Source organism: Vipera ursinii, assembly GCF_947247035.1.
Source record: "Vipera ursinii genome assembly, chromosome: 1".
NCBI classification, from domain to species: domain Eukaryota; kingdom Metazoa; phylum Chordata; class Lepidosauria; order Squamata; family Viperidae; genus Vipera; species Vipera ursinii.
This window is the reverse complement of record NC_139512.1, coordinates 14249968-14267961: the sequence shown is the minus strand read 5'-3', so window position 1 is coordinate 14267961 and position 17994 is coordinate 14249968. Positions and strand designations below refer to the sequence as shown.

Sequence of the window (17994 nt, the reverse complement as noted above, 5' to 3'; positions counted from 1 at the left end):
CAGGAGAAGAGCCTAATGCTGGGAAAGATTGATGGCAATAGAAGAAGGGATCGACAGAGAATGAGGTGGCTGGATGGAGTCACTGAAGCAGTAGGCGTGATCCTAAATGGACTCCAGAAGATGGTAGAGCACAGGAAGGCCTGGAGGAACATTGTGCATGAGTTCGCAATGGGTCAGACACGACTTTGCAAGTAACAACAACAACAACAAAATTATTATTGTTGTTGTTGTTTTCTAATGCATTGTCCCTTCTCACTTTGTATTTCTATTTTTTGTTTTCTTCTTCCTGGTGAAGAGTGCTGGAAGGATTGAGGATTCTAATCTAATTCTTGAACTGGATTCTTTATTGAGGAAAGTACAAAGTTTTGAATTACACTAGGATTAGGACATTGCAGACATCACTACACCAAGTATTTCTGAATGTAGTCCCTCAATAAAGATCAAAGCAAATAATAATAATTATATCTTTCTGTTCAAGGTGAAACTTACTAAAATGAGACAAAATGAAGAAATGGGTGTTGATCAAAGTTTGGTTGCATTGGTGCAATAGTTGCAAGTGGTAAATTCCCACCAATAATAAGGTTACCAGGTCTGTAATAGCCTTTCTGATTCTGGAAAGGGTTTCTCAACATACATATGGTTTTCATCCTCTTTGCAGAAGTTGGAGGGAGGAACCAGAAGAGCAGCAGGAGGAGGAGGAGAGGCAGCCCAGTCATTCTCATCACCTTCCCTCTTAGATCAGAAATCAAGATTCTGCAGAAGGTGAATTGCAGGTAGCACTTGAAATCTCTGCAGAGCTCCAGCACAAAAGAGACAGGTCATGTCACCTGGATGCAAATTTATATGAAACATGTTTCCTCTTGCCTGTATTTGGACTTTGACCAAACAGTAAATTAAAGCCAGCTGAATCAACAAATCCAGGTGTCAGCTCTTTGCAACACAAGGTAAGGTAACATGTCTCACCTCCAGTGGGAGATCTCAGGGTGTTTTTTTTTAAAAGAAGATTTTATCTTGGAATTTTTTTGTGGGTAGAAATCCACAGGGGATACATTAAAAACTACTATTGATCTGATAATTGCATGGAAAAACATTTGTCCTATCTACTTAGCAATAGTTACTCTTCACACACCAGATGGGGAAAAACATGCTTGTAACTCTTTTTGTTAATCCACAGAGCAGATTGATTTGACAGTCAACTAAGAACTCCCTAGCCAGCAAGCTGGATGGGCAATTCTAGAAGTTGAAGTCCATGTTTCTTATAGTTACCAAGGTTGTGAAACAATACTCTAAAAGGTTATTTTCCCCTCTCACGTCATGTATACTATGTTGAAAAGCAAAGGGACTAGGATGAAGTCTTTAACTTTAATCTCTCTCCTTCTAGCTTCAAGTATACAATACATTTATTCAGCTTGCCAAATGCTTTGCTGAAGTCAAGGTACTCTATATAGTAGATAGACCTCAACTTATGACAAATGAGCCCATAATTTCTGTTGCTAAGTGAAACATTTGTTAAGTGAGTTTTGCCCCATTTTGCAACTTTTCTTGCCATAGTTGTTAAGTGAATCACTGCAGCTGGTAAATGAGTACCAAGGTTGTTAAATGAATCAGGTCTCCCGTTGACTTTGCTTGTTAGATGGTTACAATAGGGGTTCACATGACCCTGGGACCCTGCATAAATATGAGTCAATTGCAAAGCATCTGAATTTTGATGATGTGACCATGGGAATGCTGTGATGGTCATACGTGTGAAAAACAGTCATAATTCACTTTTTACAGTGATGTTGTAACTTTGAATGGACACTAAATGAACTGTTGTGAATCAAGGAGTATCTGTATTTCCTTGCATTTCCATGGACAAGTCAAGTGGGAAAAAATACTGTATTGAAAATAAATTAATAGGGAGCTGAGCAAAACATCTGGGGACTATGGAAACAAAGGTGCTTAAAAATACTGAGAGTGAACCCAAACTGACATATTTTAATGAGTCTTTTATTTAAAAAAAATAAAGTGGGAAAATGTCCTGCTAGAAATTATTATCCACAACATTGACATCAAAGTTTATTTCCAAGTTGATCATGGGGCCTCACTGAGAACAATTGGAATTAGTGAAAAGTGAAAGACGGAGGGAATATTTAACAAATGTTTTCTTCTTAGACGTGTAACTTGATTTACAAATATTTAATGAAAAAGCACTTCTCTCATGTCACTGTAATTAAGAAATCAAATGAAATACAAAAAGGCCCCAAAAGAAGAAAAGTTCCCACTTCCTGCATTAGTTAGAGATTCTTTTTTCTTGTGACATTTTCTCTACAATTCAAATGGGAATCTAAGTAGGATAATGTAGCATTTGGGGTGGGGGGAATGCAGACTAAGAGACTAGCCCCAGAAACCAGGATGGAGAAGATCTCCACAGCCACAATGGACTTTCCTTTGGTGCTCAGTGAGTGGAGAGGAAGGTGATTTAAACACTACTAAAAGTAATGAATTTGGCTTCATTAAAACTTCAGGCAATTTTCTAGCCAGAAAGGCCAATTTTTTTTTTTATTTTTATTTTATTTTAATTCCATTTATATCCCGCCCTTCTCCGAAGACTCAGGGCGGCTTACAAGCTTAGCAGTAGCCTTCATTCTATGTATATGCCTGCTTATTAGGGCTTTCACACACACACCCCCCCAGCGGCATTTTTACAAAGTCAGCTTAATTGCCCCCAACAATCTGGGTCCTCATTTTACCTACCTCGGAAGGATGGAAGGCTGAGTCAACCTTTGAGCCTGGTGGGATGCGAACCTGCACTAATTGCAGGCAGCTGGTGTTACTTAAGGAGGCATCAGCCCACTGCTCCACCAAGGCTCAATATGAAACTGACCAGGGCTAGGAAACCCAGGTAAGTGAGAACAGCATAAAAGAATGGAGCTGACACTTCCTTCTATTCTAAGAGGATCTCTTCAAACAAGGAGTGAAAGTCCAAGTTGGGAAATGGGCAGGGGATAGGTTACCAGCCAGGTGGTACAAAGAAGTGCTTGGACCAGGGGACAGGCTAAGACAATGGAGTTGGTCAGGGGTTTTCCTAAGAATTTTGTTTTCTTGTTCTCAGGTTTGGTGGCCATGTAGACCAGAACCATGATGACAGCTTTTGCCAAGAAAGAGGAGACTGCAAGGGAAAAGAGAATGGTAAAGGCAATACAGGTGAATTTGCCAGCTGGACCAATGAAGAGGAAGGAGCAAAGGAAGCAGAACGTTGTAGCCACCTTTTCAGTGCAGTTTACTCTATGTGTCAGGTCGATAGTTTGATTCCTTGGCTTCTCTGACATGTCACAGCCAGACACAATATGTAACTGGGGGTTCTTCCTAAGAAGGGGAGAAGTTTAAGTTTACCCACTTATAATTGGACAGCCTGAGTGGTGGGGCAATCAACCGCACAACGGGGACCCCTAAAGTCACCATAAAACTTTACTTTGTGTTTGAAAGAAGAATCTCACTTTCTCCAGCTCGGTGTTGGCTTTGAGTTCACTCAGGGAGACAGAAGAGTTTATCCTTCCATCTTCCGGATTAATCCCAAGGAATTTCCTCAGTATGTGTGTTTAGTCCAGCTGCTCCTGCATTTCCAGTGGAACTGGGTTGGTCTTCTGGCCTCTGAAGATGACAAGGGAGAACGTTTCGTCTCATCTCTGATTCCAATGCTCAAGGAGAAAGAGATCTGCCTGGCTTTCATGGAAATCTTTAAATTTCATGATTTGATTGCTAGAGCGTTTGCATCACCTTTTGCTTTCAATGCTTGGTTTAAAGCTGAAGTGATTATTCTGTTTGGAGAGTCCAGTAGTAGTACGTATGTACAGTTGGCTGCATCTATTCATGAGCAATTGAGGATAACCTCTTCTCAGAATGTTTGGATCTTAATTTCACATTCGAAACTTACCGTGAAGGGATATGAAAGCCTACTGAAAGTAATGAAACCCTTCCATGGGGCTCTGCATTTTAGGGACCACACCAGTGATTTATCAGAATTCAGCCAATTCCTTCTGTCTTTGGACCCTTTGAATCCACAAGGGGACTTCTTTCTCCCATTATGGTGGGAATCAGTCTTTGACTGCAAGATCCAAAGGTCAGACCAGATCCCTCAAAAGGGGAAACATCAATGTACAGGAAAAGAGAATTTACAGAAAATACCATCTTTAATTTTTGAAAGAAGCATGACAGGTGAAAGTTACAATATCTACAATGCCATTTATGCTGTGGCCTATGCACTACATGCAATGGATGGATCCAGAGTGAGACCAGCCATGATGAGGCTTGGAAAGAAGATCTCAAATGTTCAGTCATGGCAGGTAATTTCTGCAGTTTCATATGCAGTTCACAGATCCTTCAAGAGGAAGCTCCCCTCACCTATTTCTTCAATTATTGATTAAATATCTGTATGGCATCATATCACGGCGACTCAAAGAGATTAAAACAGCAATTATTTTTTTAAAAAACCACAATAATACTAATTAAGTATAATGTTTTGTCAACTTTTCAATATCAAAGGCTAATTGTTGGACCTCTCTGGAAACTGATGGGACAAACAGAACTTGTCTCTTTGCTTGCATAAGGCCCTCAATTGATCAAACCTTGTTACTACTTTTTTTTTCCTCTTTGACTATCAGCTAGAGAAAGTCAGTAGAATGGTACACTGTTGTGATAGAAATTATTCAATCATTCCTAAAATGGATTTGCAACTTACTGAGCCATGCTGGTGCAGTGGTTAGAATGCAGTATTGCTCCTGACCAACTCAAGGTTGACTCAGCCTTCCATCCTTCCGTAGTCAGTAAAATCAGAATCCAGATTGTTAGGGTCAATATGTTGACTTTGTAAACCACTTAGAGAGGGCTGTAAAGCACTGTGAAGTGGTATATAAGTCTATTGCTACAGGACATTACAAGGCCTTGGGCCAAAGTAAACATATAGTCAAATATCATGGGAACAAAACCATACAATAAATTTTGGAGTGCATCTTTAAAATATTTGTATGTAGGTATGATCATGATGAACCTGAAATTGAATAAGCCAGGATACTGGATAATGATAAGAAAAGAGACAAATATTTGGTGTTATTCCTGATTACTCAGAACTTCACCAAGGGAACTCCTCAAGGCTCTCAGAGATCATAATCTAAGATTATGGTCATCATAGAATGACAAAAGCCATGATATCCCATGGGTGGTTTTCAGCAAGTACTCCAATTTATGAAGGTCTCTTTCCTTTCAGCTTCTTCACTATTTGAAGAATGTCCAGTTCAACAACAGTGCTGGAGATGAAGTCTCATTCTCAGAAAATGGACTGGGATCTGCTCGTTATGATCTTCTCAACTGGTTTTGGTTCCCCAATCAATCTTTTGTCCATGTCAAAGTTGGGCAAATAGATCCTGGGGCTCCTCCTGGCCAGGATTTCACCATTAATTCTAATGCAATTGTATGGCCTATGAAGGTGAGCTGGAATCTTTTCAGGGAAAGATTCATTTCTCCTGGGGATGCAAATCATCCAGAGTCAAAAGGTAGTGCAGCCAGTTTTCGTAAGACCCCCATGTAAACAGGTTTACATGGGACACATTTCAGAACTAATTTGTCATGCCCACAAAAGAATGGGATTGAGATATTTTTCTTAAAGTACAGGAGGCAATTAGAACTTGCAAGTGTTGTTTCCATTGACCATTCTCATTCAGTTGGATCCTCATCATCCCTTATTTTGGAAAAGCTGTTACTCCATGCTACAAACCTTCCTTTGCATCCAAGGTGCCAATGCCAATCCCCACCATCCATTGGTGGGTTTGGGAGTGCCACCATCCCCTGAATTCCCCAGGGTTTCTGGTAGACCATGGTCATGCCTTCCTTTTGAAGGCACTCTGAAGATGGAAACAGGAATGTGGAAAAGAATAAATGAACCATGTTCCTTGCTAAATCCATCTCAAACATTTGTCATTTCTCTTTAAGAAGGTACCCTTTGGCAGGTGTGGCATGCAAAGATGCCATGCAGGAGAGAGGAGAAGAGTTCCAGAGGGCAAAGAGGTTTGCTGCTACCACTGTGACCCTTGTCCAGAAGGGACCATTTCTAATCAGACAGGTAGAACACAATTTCAGTGTAAATCTTCCAGCGTTGAGAAGACATAGGTCAAAATCTTGATTTTATTTGTCATTTCTTGTATGATTGGCATTCCTATTGATAGTTTTCAGCAGAATCCTTCATTGTTTGTATCTAAGCTATCCTGCTCCACAGGACTCATATATCTAATAGAAGATCTTTTCAGAACATAATTTATGGGTCCCTTAGTAACCTTTTCACTCCCACTCCAGCTGCAGCAACATTCTCCTGAAGTACTTGGATTCATTGTTCAAGCTTTAATTTCTTTTACTTATTGTTTGTTTCTTCTCTCAGCATTATCCATCTCCCATGAAATTGATAGAGCTGTTAGAAAAAGAGGAGATCCATCTGTTTGTGATGGAGCAGCCACAACTTCTGGAGGGCTTGGGACAGGGGACATTCCTCTGTCCTAGTCCTATTAGACCTCTCAGCGGCGTTCGATACCATCGACCATGGTATCCTGCTGTGGCGTCTCAGGGGATTGGGAGTGGGAGGCACGGTTTTGCAGTGGTTCTCCTCCTATCTCCTGGGACGCTCGCAGTCGGTGTTGGCAGGGGGGCAGAGGTCGACCTCGAGGTCTCTCGTTTGTGGAGTTCCTCAGGGGTCGGTCCTCTCGCCTCTCCTGTTCAACATCTACATGAAACCGCTGGGTGAGATCATTCATGGTTTTGGAGTTGGGTATCATCAGTATGCCGATGATACCCAGCTTTTTATTTCAACCCCAAACCACCCCAGTGATGCCCTCGACGTGATGTCCCGTTGCCTGGAGGCGGTTCGGGTCTGGATGGGGAGGAACAGACTTCAACTCAACCCCGACAAGACTGAGTGGCTGTGCATACCGGCATACCGGGATATTCAGAAAATCCCATCTCTTTCCATGGGGGGTGAACTATTACCCCCCCCCCGTAGATAGGGCTCACAACTTGGGAGTCCTTCTAGATTCACGGCTCACTTTGGAAGACCATATAGTAGCTGTGACTAGGGGGGCCTTCGCCCAGGTTCGCCTGGTGCGCCAGTTGTGGCCCTATCTAGACCGGGATGCTTTATGTACGGTCACTCACGCGCTCGTAACCTCTCGTCTGGACTACTGCAACGCTCTCTACATGGGGCTGCCCTTGAGGACCACTCGGAGGCTCCAACTGGTACAGAATGCAGCCGCGAGAGTTGTGTTGGGAGTCTCCCGATACTCCCATGTTACACCTCTGCTCCGTGAGCTGCATTGGTTACCAGTTGTCTTCTGGGTGAGATTCAAGGTACTGGTAATGGTGTTTAAGGCCCTACATGGCATGGGTCCGGAGTACCTTAGGGAGCACCTGCTGCCTGCATTAACTTCCCTCCGCCCTGTGCGCTCCCACAGAGAGGACCTCCTCAGGGTGCCACCGATCAGAGAATGTCGATTGGTGGCCCCCAGGGGAGGTCCTTCTCTGTGGGCGCCCCGGAGCTATGGAATCAGCTGCCGGTTGAGCTCCGGATGTCGCCCAACCTTCGCTCCTTCCGTCGCGATCTGAAGACATTCTTATTTGAACAAGCCAGCCTGGCCTGATGGGGGATGGGTTGAGTTTTATGGTCATTTTAATATTTGTATTTACTGTTTTTAGTTGGGCATATGTTTAATTTTCTTTTAACTTTTGTATTTTTGTATTTTTATATATTTGCCCTGTTCACCGCCCTGAGTCCTTCGGGAGAAGGGCGGTATATAAATAAAATTTTAAAAAAAAGTTCTTCCACTGATTAATTCTTTTCTCCTTAGTTTTAGGTTGATTCTCTCTTGATTAGTTTCCATCCATTGCTTCTTGTCTGCCTTCAGGTACAATGCAGAAAAGTTGATTCAAAGACCTCTTAGTGTTAAAGTGCTCTGGAGCTTTTTTTTCCTTTCTCCCTCCTGTAATCAATCGCCCTTTAAATCACTTTTGATCAGGTAAAGAGTCTTTCCTTCTTACAACACTTAGTGCACAATTGTATGGCCTTCTCTCTTTTGTTTTGTTACTTTTTTCAGCATATAGCCACAGATAACGTACACAAATACAAAAGAGCAGGCATTTTGGCTAAAGATCTGTGAGACTTTTGGATGTTCTAGTATAAACTGGAAAATCCAGCTGGCAATTTATCTCACAGTGAAAGCCACAGTAGTCATAGATATGCCCGGTGACTGGCGATTTCGTCCACAGCAAACAGATCAGGTCATGTGGAGCTGATGAGGTCCTTGTCTCAGGCAAACCTATGTCTAGGGTCATCATGAATGAAGGATGATTTCCTCTTTTTGATTCCCCATTACGTGCTTGACATATTTGTGGATTGGCCACAGAAGAAAGGCAATAATCATGTCACCAATGTGGGAGGGAGAATGCCAATGGCAGGTGCCCCTAAAATCCTTATCAAAGATTAAGAACTTTAATCTTATCATTTTATCTTGATTTCAAATGCAGCTCACTGTGACCCCTGCCCAGAAGACGAATATCCCAACAAGGACAAGGACCACTGCATTGCCAAGAAGCTTCACTTCCTTTCCTATCAAGAGATCCTGGGATACAATTTGGCTTCTCTAGCTCTTTTCCTTTCTCTGATCCCATCTGCAGTCCTGGCGATTTTCCGTAAACATCATGACACACCAATCATCAAGGCGAACAACCGAGATCTCACCTACATCCTACTGGTCTCCCTCCTGCTTTGCTTCCTCTGCTCCTTCCTCTTCATCGGTCAACCCAGGAAGCTCACCTGTCTCTTCCGACAACCTACCTTTGCCATTCTCTTTTCTCTTGCAGTTTCCTGTGTGTTGGCAAAAACTATCATGGTGGTTCTAGCCTTCATGGCTAGCAAGCCAGGGAACAAGGCAAGGAAACTCTTAGGAAAACAACTGACCAATTCCATTGTCTTAGCCTGTCCCCTCATCCAAGCTGTTCTTTGTGCTACCTGGCTGTTAATCTCTCCTCCATTTCCCAACTTGGATTTCCACTCCTTCGTAGGAGAGACTATCCTGGAATGCAAGGAAGGTTCAGCTTCATTTTTTTATACTGTCCTCACCTACCTGGGTCTCCTGGCTCTCATCAGTTTCATGGTGGCCTTTCTGGCTAGAAAACTGCCTGACAGCTTTAATGAAGCCAAGTTCATTACTTTCAGCATGCTGGTCTTTTGCAGTGTTTGGTTCACCTTCCTCCCTACTTATCTGAGCACCAAAGGGAAGTCCATGGTGGCTGTGGAGATCTTCTCCATCTTGGCTTCGGGGGCTGGTCTCTTGGCTTGTATTTTTTTTGCCCAAATGCTACATTATCCTACTGAGGCCTGATTTGAATTGTAGAGAAAATATAATGAAACACAAGAATCTCTGACTTACCCAGGGACTGGGAACTTTTGTTCTGAGTTTTGTATATCAATTGATTTTTAAAAAATAGTGAAGTGAGAGAGATGATTTTCCATTAAATATTTGTAAATCAAGTAATAAGACTCACAATGAAATATCTGTTAATCAGCAATAATCACTTCCTCCTTGATTGTTCCTGGCTATTGTTCTTGATTCTTCTCCTCTTCTTCCGAACCTTTATTCCATTTGAGTTAAACTGCTTGAAAAACATCTTCATGCCATTTTTGAGAGAAGGTAGAAGAAAGTGCTTCCTTTCTCCCTTTTCTCATTTGCCATCTCCTTTCCTTTGCAGCATAGCACGGTTTATTATATGTTATCCCTCTTCACATTTTATATTCTTTTTTTTATTTTCTTGTAAGATTCGGTATTCTTGCCTGTTTTATGAGCTTGGCTCTGCAGCTTTCCACAGGCACCTGGATGATGTAGGGCTTGGGAAGATCTATTCCACTCTGGTTGCAAGGTGACTTTCTAGTGGATGTCTGGATTCAGACCCAATTCTCTGGCTCAAATGAATGGAGAGTGTAGTGTATGCGACTAAAAGCATACACAGGATGTCAGCACATCAGGGGGCTGGACAGCTCCAGGCTATAACCGCATTTGGCGGGAAAGCCTGTTTCGAACAAAGCCTGGCAGCCCCAGGGCATGGTCAGCTCTGGCGGGAAGCCAGGGTTTAAATCTATTGTCCACCTGCACTGGCGGGAAGCCCAGGTTTGAATCCATTGGATGGTATTCACCTGGGCAGGTATAAAGATACGCCAGGTAACCCCCTTTCCCCAGCTTCGTTCCTGACCTCAATAAAGAAGTGATTACCCAGCTGAGTGTCCGTCTCTGTGTGCGACCATGCTACTTTGCAGAGAGTCTTCTCTGGAAGCAGCATATGGATCAGTGTGCTCTGTTTCCAAAAGTTGCTGAGACATCTGTGCAGGGCTGACTCTCCCAGGAGAGGAAGTACTAGTCAGACAAAGGCATGGAGAACAGAGGATAAAAAGTGGAGAAGTGAAATGGTGGTGTGGGGCGGGGGATAGCTTGCAGGCAATTTGAAAAGACATTAAGGTTAGCTTTACAGATGTAAAATGGACAGATCAAACCCACTTAAACACATACAGTAAAGGAAGAATGAGACTTTTCCTGTAAATGAACTTTAAACATTCCCTCCTGAAAGAAATGGGCTCTACTTACAAGGAGAGAGAGGGAGAGAGGGAGAGAGGGAGAGAGGGAGAGAGGGAGAGAGGGAGAGAGGGAGAGGGAGAGGGAGAGGGAGAGGGAGAGGGAGAGGGAGAGGGAGAGAGAGAGAGAGAGAGAGAGAGAGAGAGAGAGAGAGAGAGAGAGAGAGAGAGAGAGAGAGAGAGAAATGAACACAGTTCTCTTCACCCTATTTTGTTGGCCAAGCAAACAGGGTGAGGGTGTTTTCCTTTTGGTGATTTATTTTAAGCAGAATTTCTAGCATAATTTTAAAATTCTTGTCTCTAGGGATTAGAGACAGCCAACAGTTAACATTTACCTCAGTGACACACAAAGACCTTGACACACACACACAAAGACAAAGAGGGAAGGAAAGGGAAACAGAACTCATAGTTTTTACACACAGGTCATTCCCACCATAAATCTCAATTGGCTCAAATTAGGGAAGGCACAAATCTCAATAAACATATCATATGGTTACATAGAAAGAGAGAGAGAAAGAAAATGGTCCTATATATATTTGCCTTTTCTTTTAAGTACCTTTATTTAGCCAAATTAGTTTCCCAGTTTTCTCCCTGAGTAAAGACCACCTTCTACATAATTTACATGTACACTTCTTTTTCATTTCCATCTGGACGGGTAACTTCTTTTGATCACAGGCTTTTAACAATCTCCCTAAAGGAGACATCGGCAGGACCTTGGACTCAGAGCTTCCCATATTTTCAGACATGACTCTGACCCTTGTTCCTCTTACATGCAGTGAGATTCTCTCCTTGACTCTCCTGCATCTGCAGAGTGAATGTCTCTTGGAGTCCAGATCCTCTCATTCTGTTTTGTTTCTCAGGCTTCATGATGGTTCTATATTTTTGAGTCCTTGACGATTCTGGCCTAAAGAGATGTTTGAACTGTGGGGCCTTTCTAAGAATAAAGACACTGTTTTATCCCCAAGAGGACTAAAAATATTGTGTACCATTCGTCACATTGATTTTTCTCTTGTGCAGTGCATGCCTTACAATCTGGCTGTTCTGTGGGGCTTGGCTGTGGACACTTGGGTGATGCTGGAAGGCCTGACTTGAGTCAAAGCAAAGGTAATTCAGCACCAATCCCATCAACTGGACATACCGAATACCTGAGTTGGGTGTGCATGACACATTTAATTGGCTCCTACGTTTGGGGGAATGAACGGTAAATTTGCCACACAGGTTGAGTTGACATAAACTCCCCCAAAGCTAAGATTAAAGCAAGTTATGTGAATGGAGCTGCTTGCTCTTTAACTGATCCAGTTATGGGCATCCTGGGAAAATAAGGAATTGGTTCGCACCTTTGAAAAGTTCCATTCCCAATCTAACAATCCTGCAATTTGTTGATTAAAGCCAAAAGTTGGATCAGGGCTCAGCAGGGAATGGAGTATCTGGAGGTTGAAATCCACACATCTTAAACTTGCCAAGTTTGAGAAAAACATCTGGGTCACCAACTTTAAAAAATACGTTGTGTGATCTACAAATCCCATTCTGAAGGCAGAAGAGTTAGCCTGTTGCACTGACTGATCACGATGCTTTATTAAAAATATTGCTTAATAATTATACTCAAGTCTGATTGAGTGATTGATTGATGGATTGACTGATTGGAGCTTGTTAACCACTTGAGTCAACAAGTTTCTAAGTGTATTGGCAGACAGAGAGAGAAGAGGGGGTCTATGCTGCTACTGGTCTCTCTCCCCCCCACCCCCTGCACCCAAATGCTTAGTACTTGATGTAGGAAAGAGTCACATCTCCATCAATCTCTATGGTGCAGATGTCTTCAATAGGGACATAACGGTGGACAAAGTTGAAGAAGGGTTGGCCATTGACGTAAACCTTGAACTTGTGGTTGTCACAGTGGATTAAGAGCTGGGAAAAGAGGAAGAATGTTAGTGTGACAAATCAGCACATCTGGATCACCTTTGATCCTCTGGTAAGGGGTTCTGCAGTCCACACCATCCACAGCTTGCATTAAAATCAAAAAGTGCCAACAATACATACGAAATGGGGCTTCATTGGGGAGGGGGGGACTCACAACTACTACATTGTTTTCTCTTCCTCCCACAAAGCCCCAAGGTCAATGCAAGGACAATCTTCCAGGAGAGAGAGGTAAAAACAGGATTCTGAATGACCCAAAGGTGCTTTCAGATCCAGCTGCTTTTGGAAATGCACCGTTAGGACAACCATGACCTGGATGATTGAGAATCTCCATAGATTCTGAATGACCTTCTAGAGAGGCCATTTCACTCTTCTCCACTAGAGGAGGTATTCATCCCATTAGCATCCCAGAAGCTCAGATTTTAATTCCTAGATCCTGTGCTAGCTGGGAATTATGGGAGATGGAGTCTTACACCTCTGGAAGGCACCAGCGGATCTTTCTCTACTCTCCCCATTGCCTCCCTACTTTCTCACTGGCCAAACAGCCAAGTTCTTTGCTGGAATCCCGGGGTGTCTACACGAGCCAAGTAAAACAGGGACCAGATATCATTTGTATAGCTATGGCTGACATTAACTTTTTTTTTTAATTGAAAAGTTTTAACATACAATTTTTCTTTAAGAATCCCCCCTCCCCCTCCCTCCTCCCTCCCCCCCTACCTCTACCCCCTCCCCCCCTCCCCCCCGACTTCCCAGAGCTAAATACAAGGTATATATAAAAAAAACAATCATAAACAACCATATACTAACAACCATAAACTCTAAAATCCATCACTCTCTAGCTTATATAGGATAAGACAAACATTAATAATATTAAATATATATAAAGAAACTAAAATAGAAAAAGAAAAAAAGAAAGAAGACTTATTCAAATGCTACATGAAACTTCTTAACCCTATACTTGTTCTGGACAAACTCAATCCATTTTCTCCATTCCATAATATAGCGTTCTTGCGAGTGATCTTTCAAATAGGCCGAAATCTTCGCCATCTCTGCCAGGTCGGAGACCTTTAAAGTCCACTCTTCTATGGTCGGCAGTTCCTCTTTCTTCCAATACTGACCTATCAAAAGTCTTGCTGCCGTAATTAAATTTAACATCAACTTAGTGTCCACAACCGTAGCATCCCTAATTATTCCCAACAAAAAGAGTTGCGGACAAAACTTTATCCTTTGCTTAAAAATCTTCTGCATATTCCACCAAATTTTTATCCAAAAAACCTTGATCTTTTTACAAGTCCACCATACATGAAAATATGTTGCATCTTCATCTCCACATCTCCAGCATTTTGCCAAAATGCTGACATTAACTTTTTTGACTGCCTCCCTGCAGACATCCCTCCTTGCTGTAATCAAAACCAACTCACCTCAAAGAACTGCCCAGGTTGGAAAGGGTTAAAGGGCAAGTCCCTTTCCTCACGTCCCCACCTGCCATAGAGAAAACTGTTGCGGACCACGGTTCTTCGTTCCATGCGTAGACTAATGTGCAGAGCAATATCTTGGCCAGCCATAAAATTGATTTGAAATCTATAGAAGAAAGTAGGTGTCTCAGATGACTCTTGGAATAAATAAAAGGAAATCTGATTCCCCCCTATCCCTTAAACCAACAGCAGCCTGCCAGATGTTTCCAGGGGGAAAAAAGACAGTTCTTGTTCCTCTTTGCAAATGTTTATTGGTTGACTGCTGCTAATTAATTATTGTTTTTAATGTAATTTATTTATTGTATTTGGGCACTATGGTTTAATCTGTTCTTAATTTTTGTATTTTTGTATTTTGATATTTATTGCCCTGTTCACCACCCTGAGTCCTTTGGGAGAAGGGCAGTATACAAATTAAATTAAATAAATAGAATAAATAAATATTCTATTCTATTCTATTCTATTCTATTCTATTCTATTCTATTCTATTCTATTCTATTCTATTCTATTCTATTCTATTCTATTCTATTCTATTCTATTCTATTCTATTTATTTTATTACATTTATATACCACCCTTTCCCGAAGGACTCAGGGCGGTTTACAGGGTGATTAAAAAACCAAGATACAAAAGTTAAAAACAAATTTAAAAAAATTATATTTGTCCCTGCATAAATAAAACCCCAGTTAAAATAAGATTAATCCTCAGCCTGGGCCAGAGAGCTCGAAGAGCCAGGCCCCGGCGGAATGAACGGAGGTCGGGGGCAGTCCTCAGCTCCACTGGCAGCTGGTTCCAAAGGGCAGGTGCCCCCACTGAGAAGGCCCTATCCCTGAGTGTCGTCCGCCGGCAATCTCTTACCGGTGGCACCCTGAGAAGACCCTCCCTGTGGGAGCGCACTGGACGAAGAGAACTTGATTCTATTCTATTCTATTCTATTCTATTCTATTCTATTCTATTCTATTCTATTCTATTCTATTCTATTCTATTCTATTCTATTCTATTCTATTCTATTCTATTCTATTCTAATCACAAAATGCATTTGATAAAAGAGACATAAGACCTTTTAGCATTCTTCGGAATAGAGCCTCGCACTGTGATGGTCCTGTTGGCTCCCAGACCTCCAGGAATGTTACCTGTGTAAGGCACTGTCTGAAATAGACAAGAATCCAGGTTACACGCAATGCCCGCCTCCAACCATGAAGCTGCTAGCTGGGGTCAAGGTAGTTTCATGGTCCAGGCTCTGGGCCTAGATTCTGAGTCAGTGGTTGTCTAGCTGATCATGTGAATGTCAGCTTCAGGATGGACAAAGCTAAAGGACATGAGGCTGATCAGTTGCAGGCACCACCTGTGCTGCTGGATCTGCCAGGACAGGAATATATACAGCTTTCCAGTCCCCACACCAGGTTAGTAGAAAAGAGAGCAGAAACAGAGAAAGTCTGTTAGTCTACGTGCCAAGCAAAGGAATAGATTTTCTAACGAGTGATTGCAACTAACTGCATCCTATACAAGTGACTTGCTCTGCCTCTGTTTCCTTTGCTGGAAACGATGTCTGACACCTGGCTCATGTCACATTTGTGCATGGATTCTTCTTGAACTTTCTCTGGACAACTTTTCAGTATATTCCCATTCACAAAACAAACTTTACAGGTAAGTGTCTGCTTCATTTATATTCCTTTATGTGCCGTAAATTTTTCAGCCATGTAGTAAACTGATAATTTTCCCCATAACTCTCTCTCTCTCTACCAGGCATTGTGTGTCCATTTGTGTGCACCTCAAGCCTCCACCAGGATAAGCAACTGAACGCAGCTCTTTAAGGGGATGGTCACCTTTCTTGGGCAAAAACCTAGAAAGATAGGTTTTACTTATGGGGTTTTACTTATGCAGGGACAAATATAATTTTTTAAAATATGTTTTTAACTTTTGTATTTTTGTTTTTAATCACCCTGTAAACCGCCCTGAGTCCTTCGGGAAAGGGCGGTATATAAATGTAATAAAATAAAATAAATAAATAAAATACTAATTTGCACCAAGCCAGAAATTGCACTGTAGCCTTTCTCCGACCATCTTTTCTGGGCGTTTAACGCAAGGTGATCACCGTTTGTCTCAGAATCTGTCTTTTCAGTGGAGAAAGCAACATGAGACTTCTAATCTTCTGACTGAAGAGATATGCTGCCGTTTTCAGCCGCTGCACACTTCTTGGGTGCTTGTCTTGTCTTGTGTTAATAATGATATGCAGGTATCTGCTAAGACAGGGGTGTCAAACTCAATTTCATGGAGGGCCGCATCAGCATTGTGGTTGCCCTCAGGGGGGCAGGTGGGTATGGCCAGGGTGGGCGTGGTGAGTGGGTGTGGCCTACTGGGTGGGCGTGGCCAACTCTACATCCTTCGCATCAAGGGTGCCTATGGGGGCCTGGGCAGGAGTGGGACAGATCTGAGGGTGTCTGGCAGGAGGAGGGTCTCTGGGCCAGGGCCAAGGCAGCGGGGGCCATTCCCTCCCTGTTTCCAGGATGGCTTCGCGGGCCGCATGAAACCACTTCGCGGGCTGGATCCGGCCCCCGGGCCTTGTGTTTGACATGTCTGTGCTAAGGCATTCTGGGAGTTGAAGTCACACATCTTAAAACTGCCATAGTGAGAAACACTGCTTCATCCTCATTTGCAAGGGGGAAAGGAGGGATTTTACTAAAATTTACTAGAGTAAATTTTCTCCCTAGTGCTAGTATCACCCCAGGAGGAGTTTATTTATTTATTTGTTTGTTTGTTTTGCTAGCATGCACACCCATAAGCGAAGACAACTGAGAACCCAGAAGGACAGCCATTCTTAGGGATCAAGAAAGATGTCTATGAAGAGCAAATGGAAGGGAGGAATAAAATTTGGCAGCTTGAGGGTTGAATGAACTGAGAATCAGTTCCCGGGGAGATCAAGGATCAGAAGGTACCACCCTGTCGATACCGAACGCTTACCATGTTCTCTGTCTCTTTCACATTCAGAGATTGCAGCTCCACTTGTCCCTTAATGTTGATGACCTTCACACTTTGTGGTGGGATTCTGTGCAGGTAGATACAGAAGGGCTTCCGGTTCACCAGGATCTCTCAGAGGAAAAAGCCAAAGGGATCAGGTCTCAATTGAGATCATACAATTTCTTTGCAGGAAAAAAACCTGTTTATTCTAGCCAGGAATGCATCCCATCCCAAAGCTGAGCAGACAGGACATAGAGGAGTCAAAAAAAAAAGTCAACATGTATTCATGTAAAAAAAAGGGAGAGACTTTTATTTTGATATCCGTTTTCCCTTCAGGAACAAGCCGGTGTCCTCATTTAGTGACTGGCTGCATTTCGACAGTGTTGAAATTTTAAGTTTGCAACCAATCCTGGCATTTGAAAGTTTCACAGGACCGTAAAGCAAAGCAAATCTGAAGGCCAATCATAAACACAGTCAGGATTTCATTTAATGACCTCAACACCTAATGGCTGAATTGTTGGTCCCAGTTGTCACTAAACGAGGACAAACCTGTACATCACTTAAATAGTATCTGTAAGATATGAAGTTGGGAAAGTCAGTACAGTATTTATGGTTCATTCCAGAGAAACTCTAAATTCTTGGGAGGGGTTGTAAAATGAAGGGCCACCTGCAGTCTCAAAGTAGCCTCTGCTGTGTGCTAACCTGGTATTTGGCCTCCTTGACAATGAAGATGACCTCAAAATCCTCCCCCTTTAGGAAGGGAATCTCATGATGCTCTTCATGTCCCCACCTGCCAGCCCGAAACGTGTTGAGCACAGTTTTCTGCCAATTAAAATAAACCTTGAACTGGAAGGCAATGTTCGCCCCATCATGCTGGCCACAGGCAAAGTTCACCTCAAATCTGAAAGAGACGGAGGAGAAAAACAAGTGGAAAATTTAATTGGCAGACGCAGTAATCTCAGGGTAGAGTTCTGCCCCTTCCTTTTTCCTTGGCCCTGAAGCTAGAACACGT

General features: G+C 42.6%; 1 protein-coding gene across 6 annotated transcripts in view; it reads right to left on the bottom strand.

Annotated features, from left to right (window-relative positions):
- Positions 1-10690: 10690 nt before the first annotated feature.
- LOC310641043 (32 kDa beta-galactoside-binding lectin-like) overlaps positions 10691-17994 on the bottom strand; it is a 48070-nt gene continuing 40766 nt past the window's right edge. For 2 of the 6 annotated variants that reach the window (XM_083363698.1, XM_083363699.1), the window contains 5 exons: positions 17685-17883; positions 16986-17111; positions 15085-15173; positions 13975-14134; positions 10691-12544 (listed from right to left, as the gene is read on the bottom strand). In XM_083363698.1, the coding sequence (XP_083219824.1) occupies positions 12398-12544; positions 13975-14134; positions 15085-15173; positions 16986-17111; positions 17685-17883 (721 nt within the window). In that variant the 3' untranslated portion in view covers positions 10691-12397. Of the gene's footprint in view, positions 12545-13378; positions 13687-13974; positions 14135-15084; positions 15174-16985; positions 17112-17684; positions 17884-17994 lie in introns of those variants that run through there. The other 4 variants (XM_083363700.1, XM_083363701.1, XR_014492655.1 and 1 more) reach the window with 4 other exon arrangements.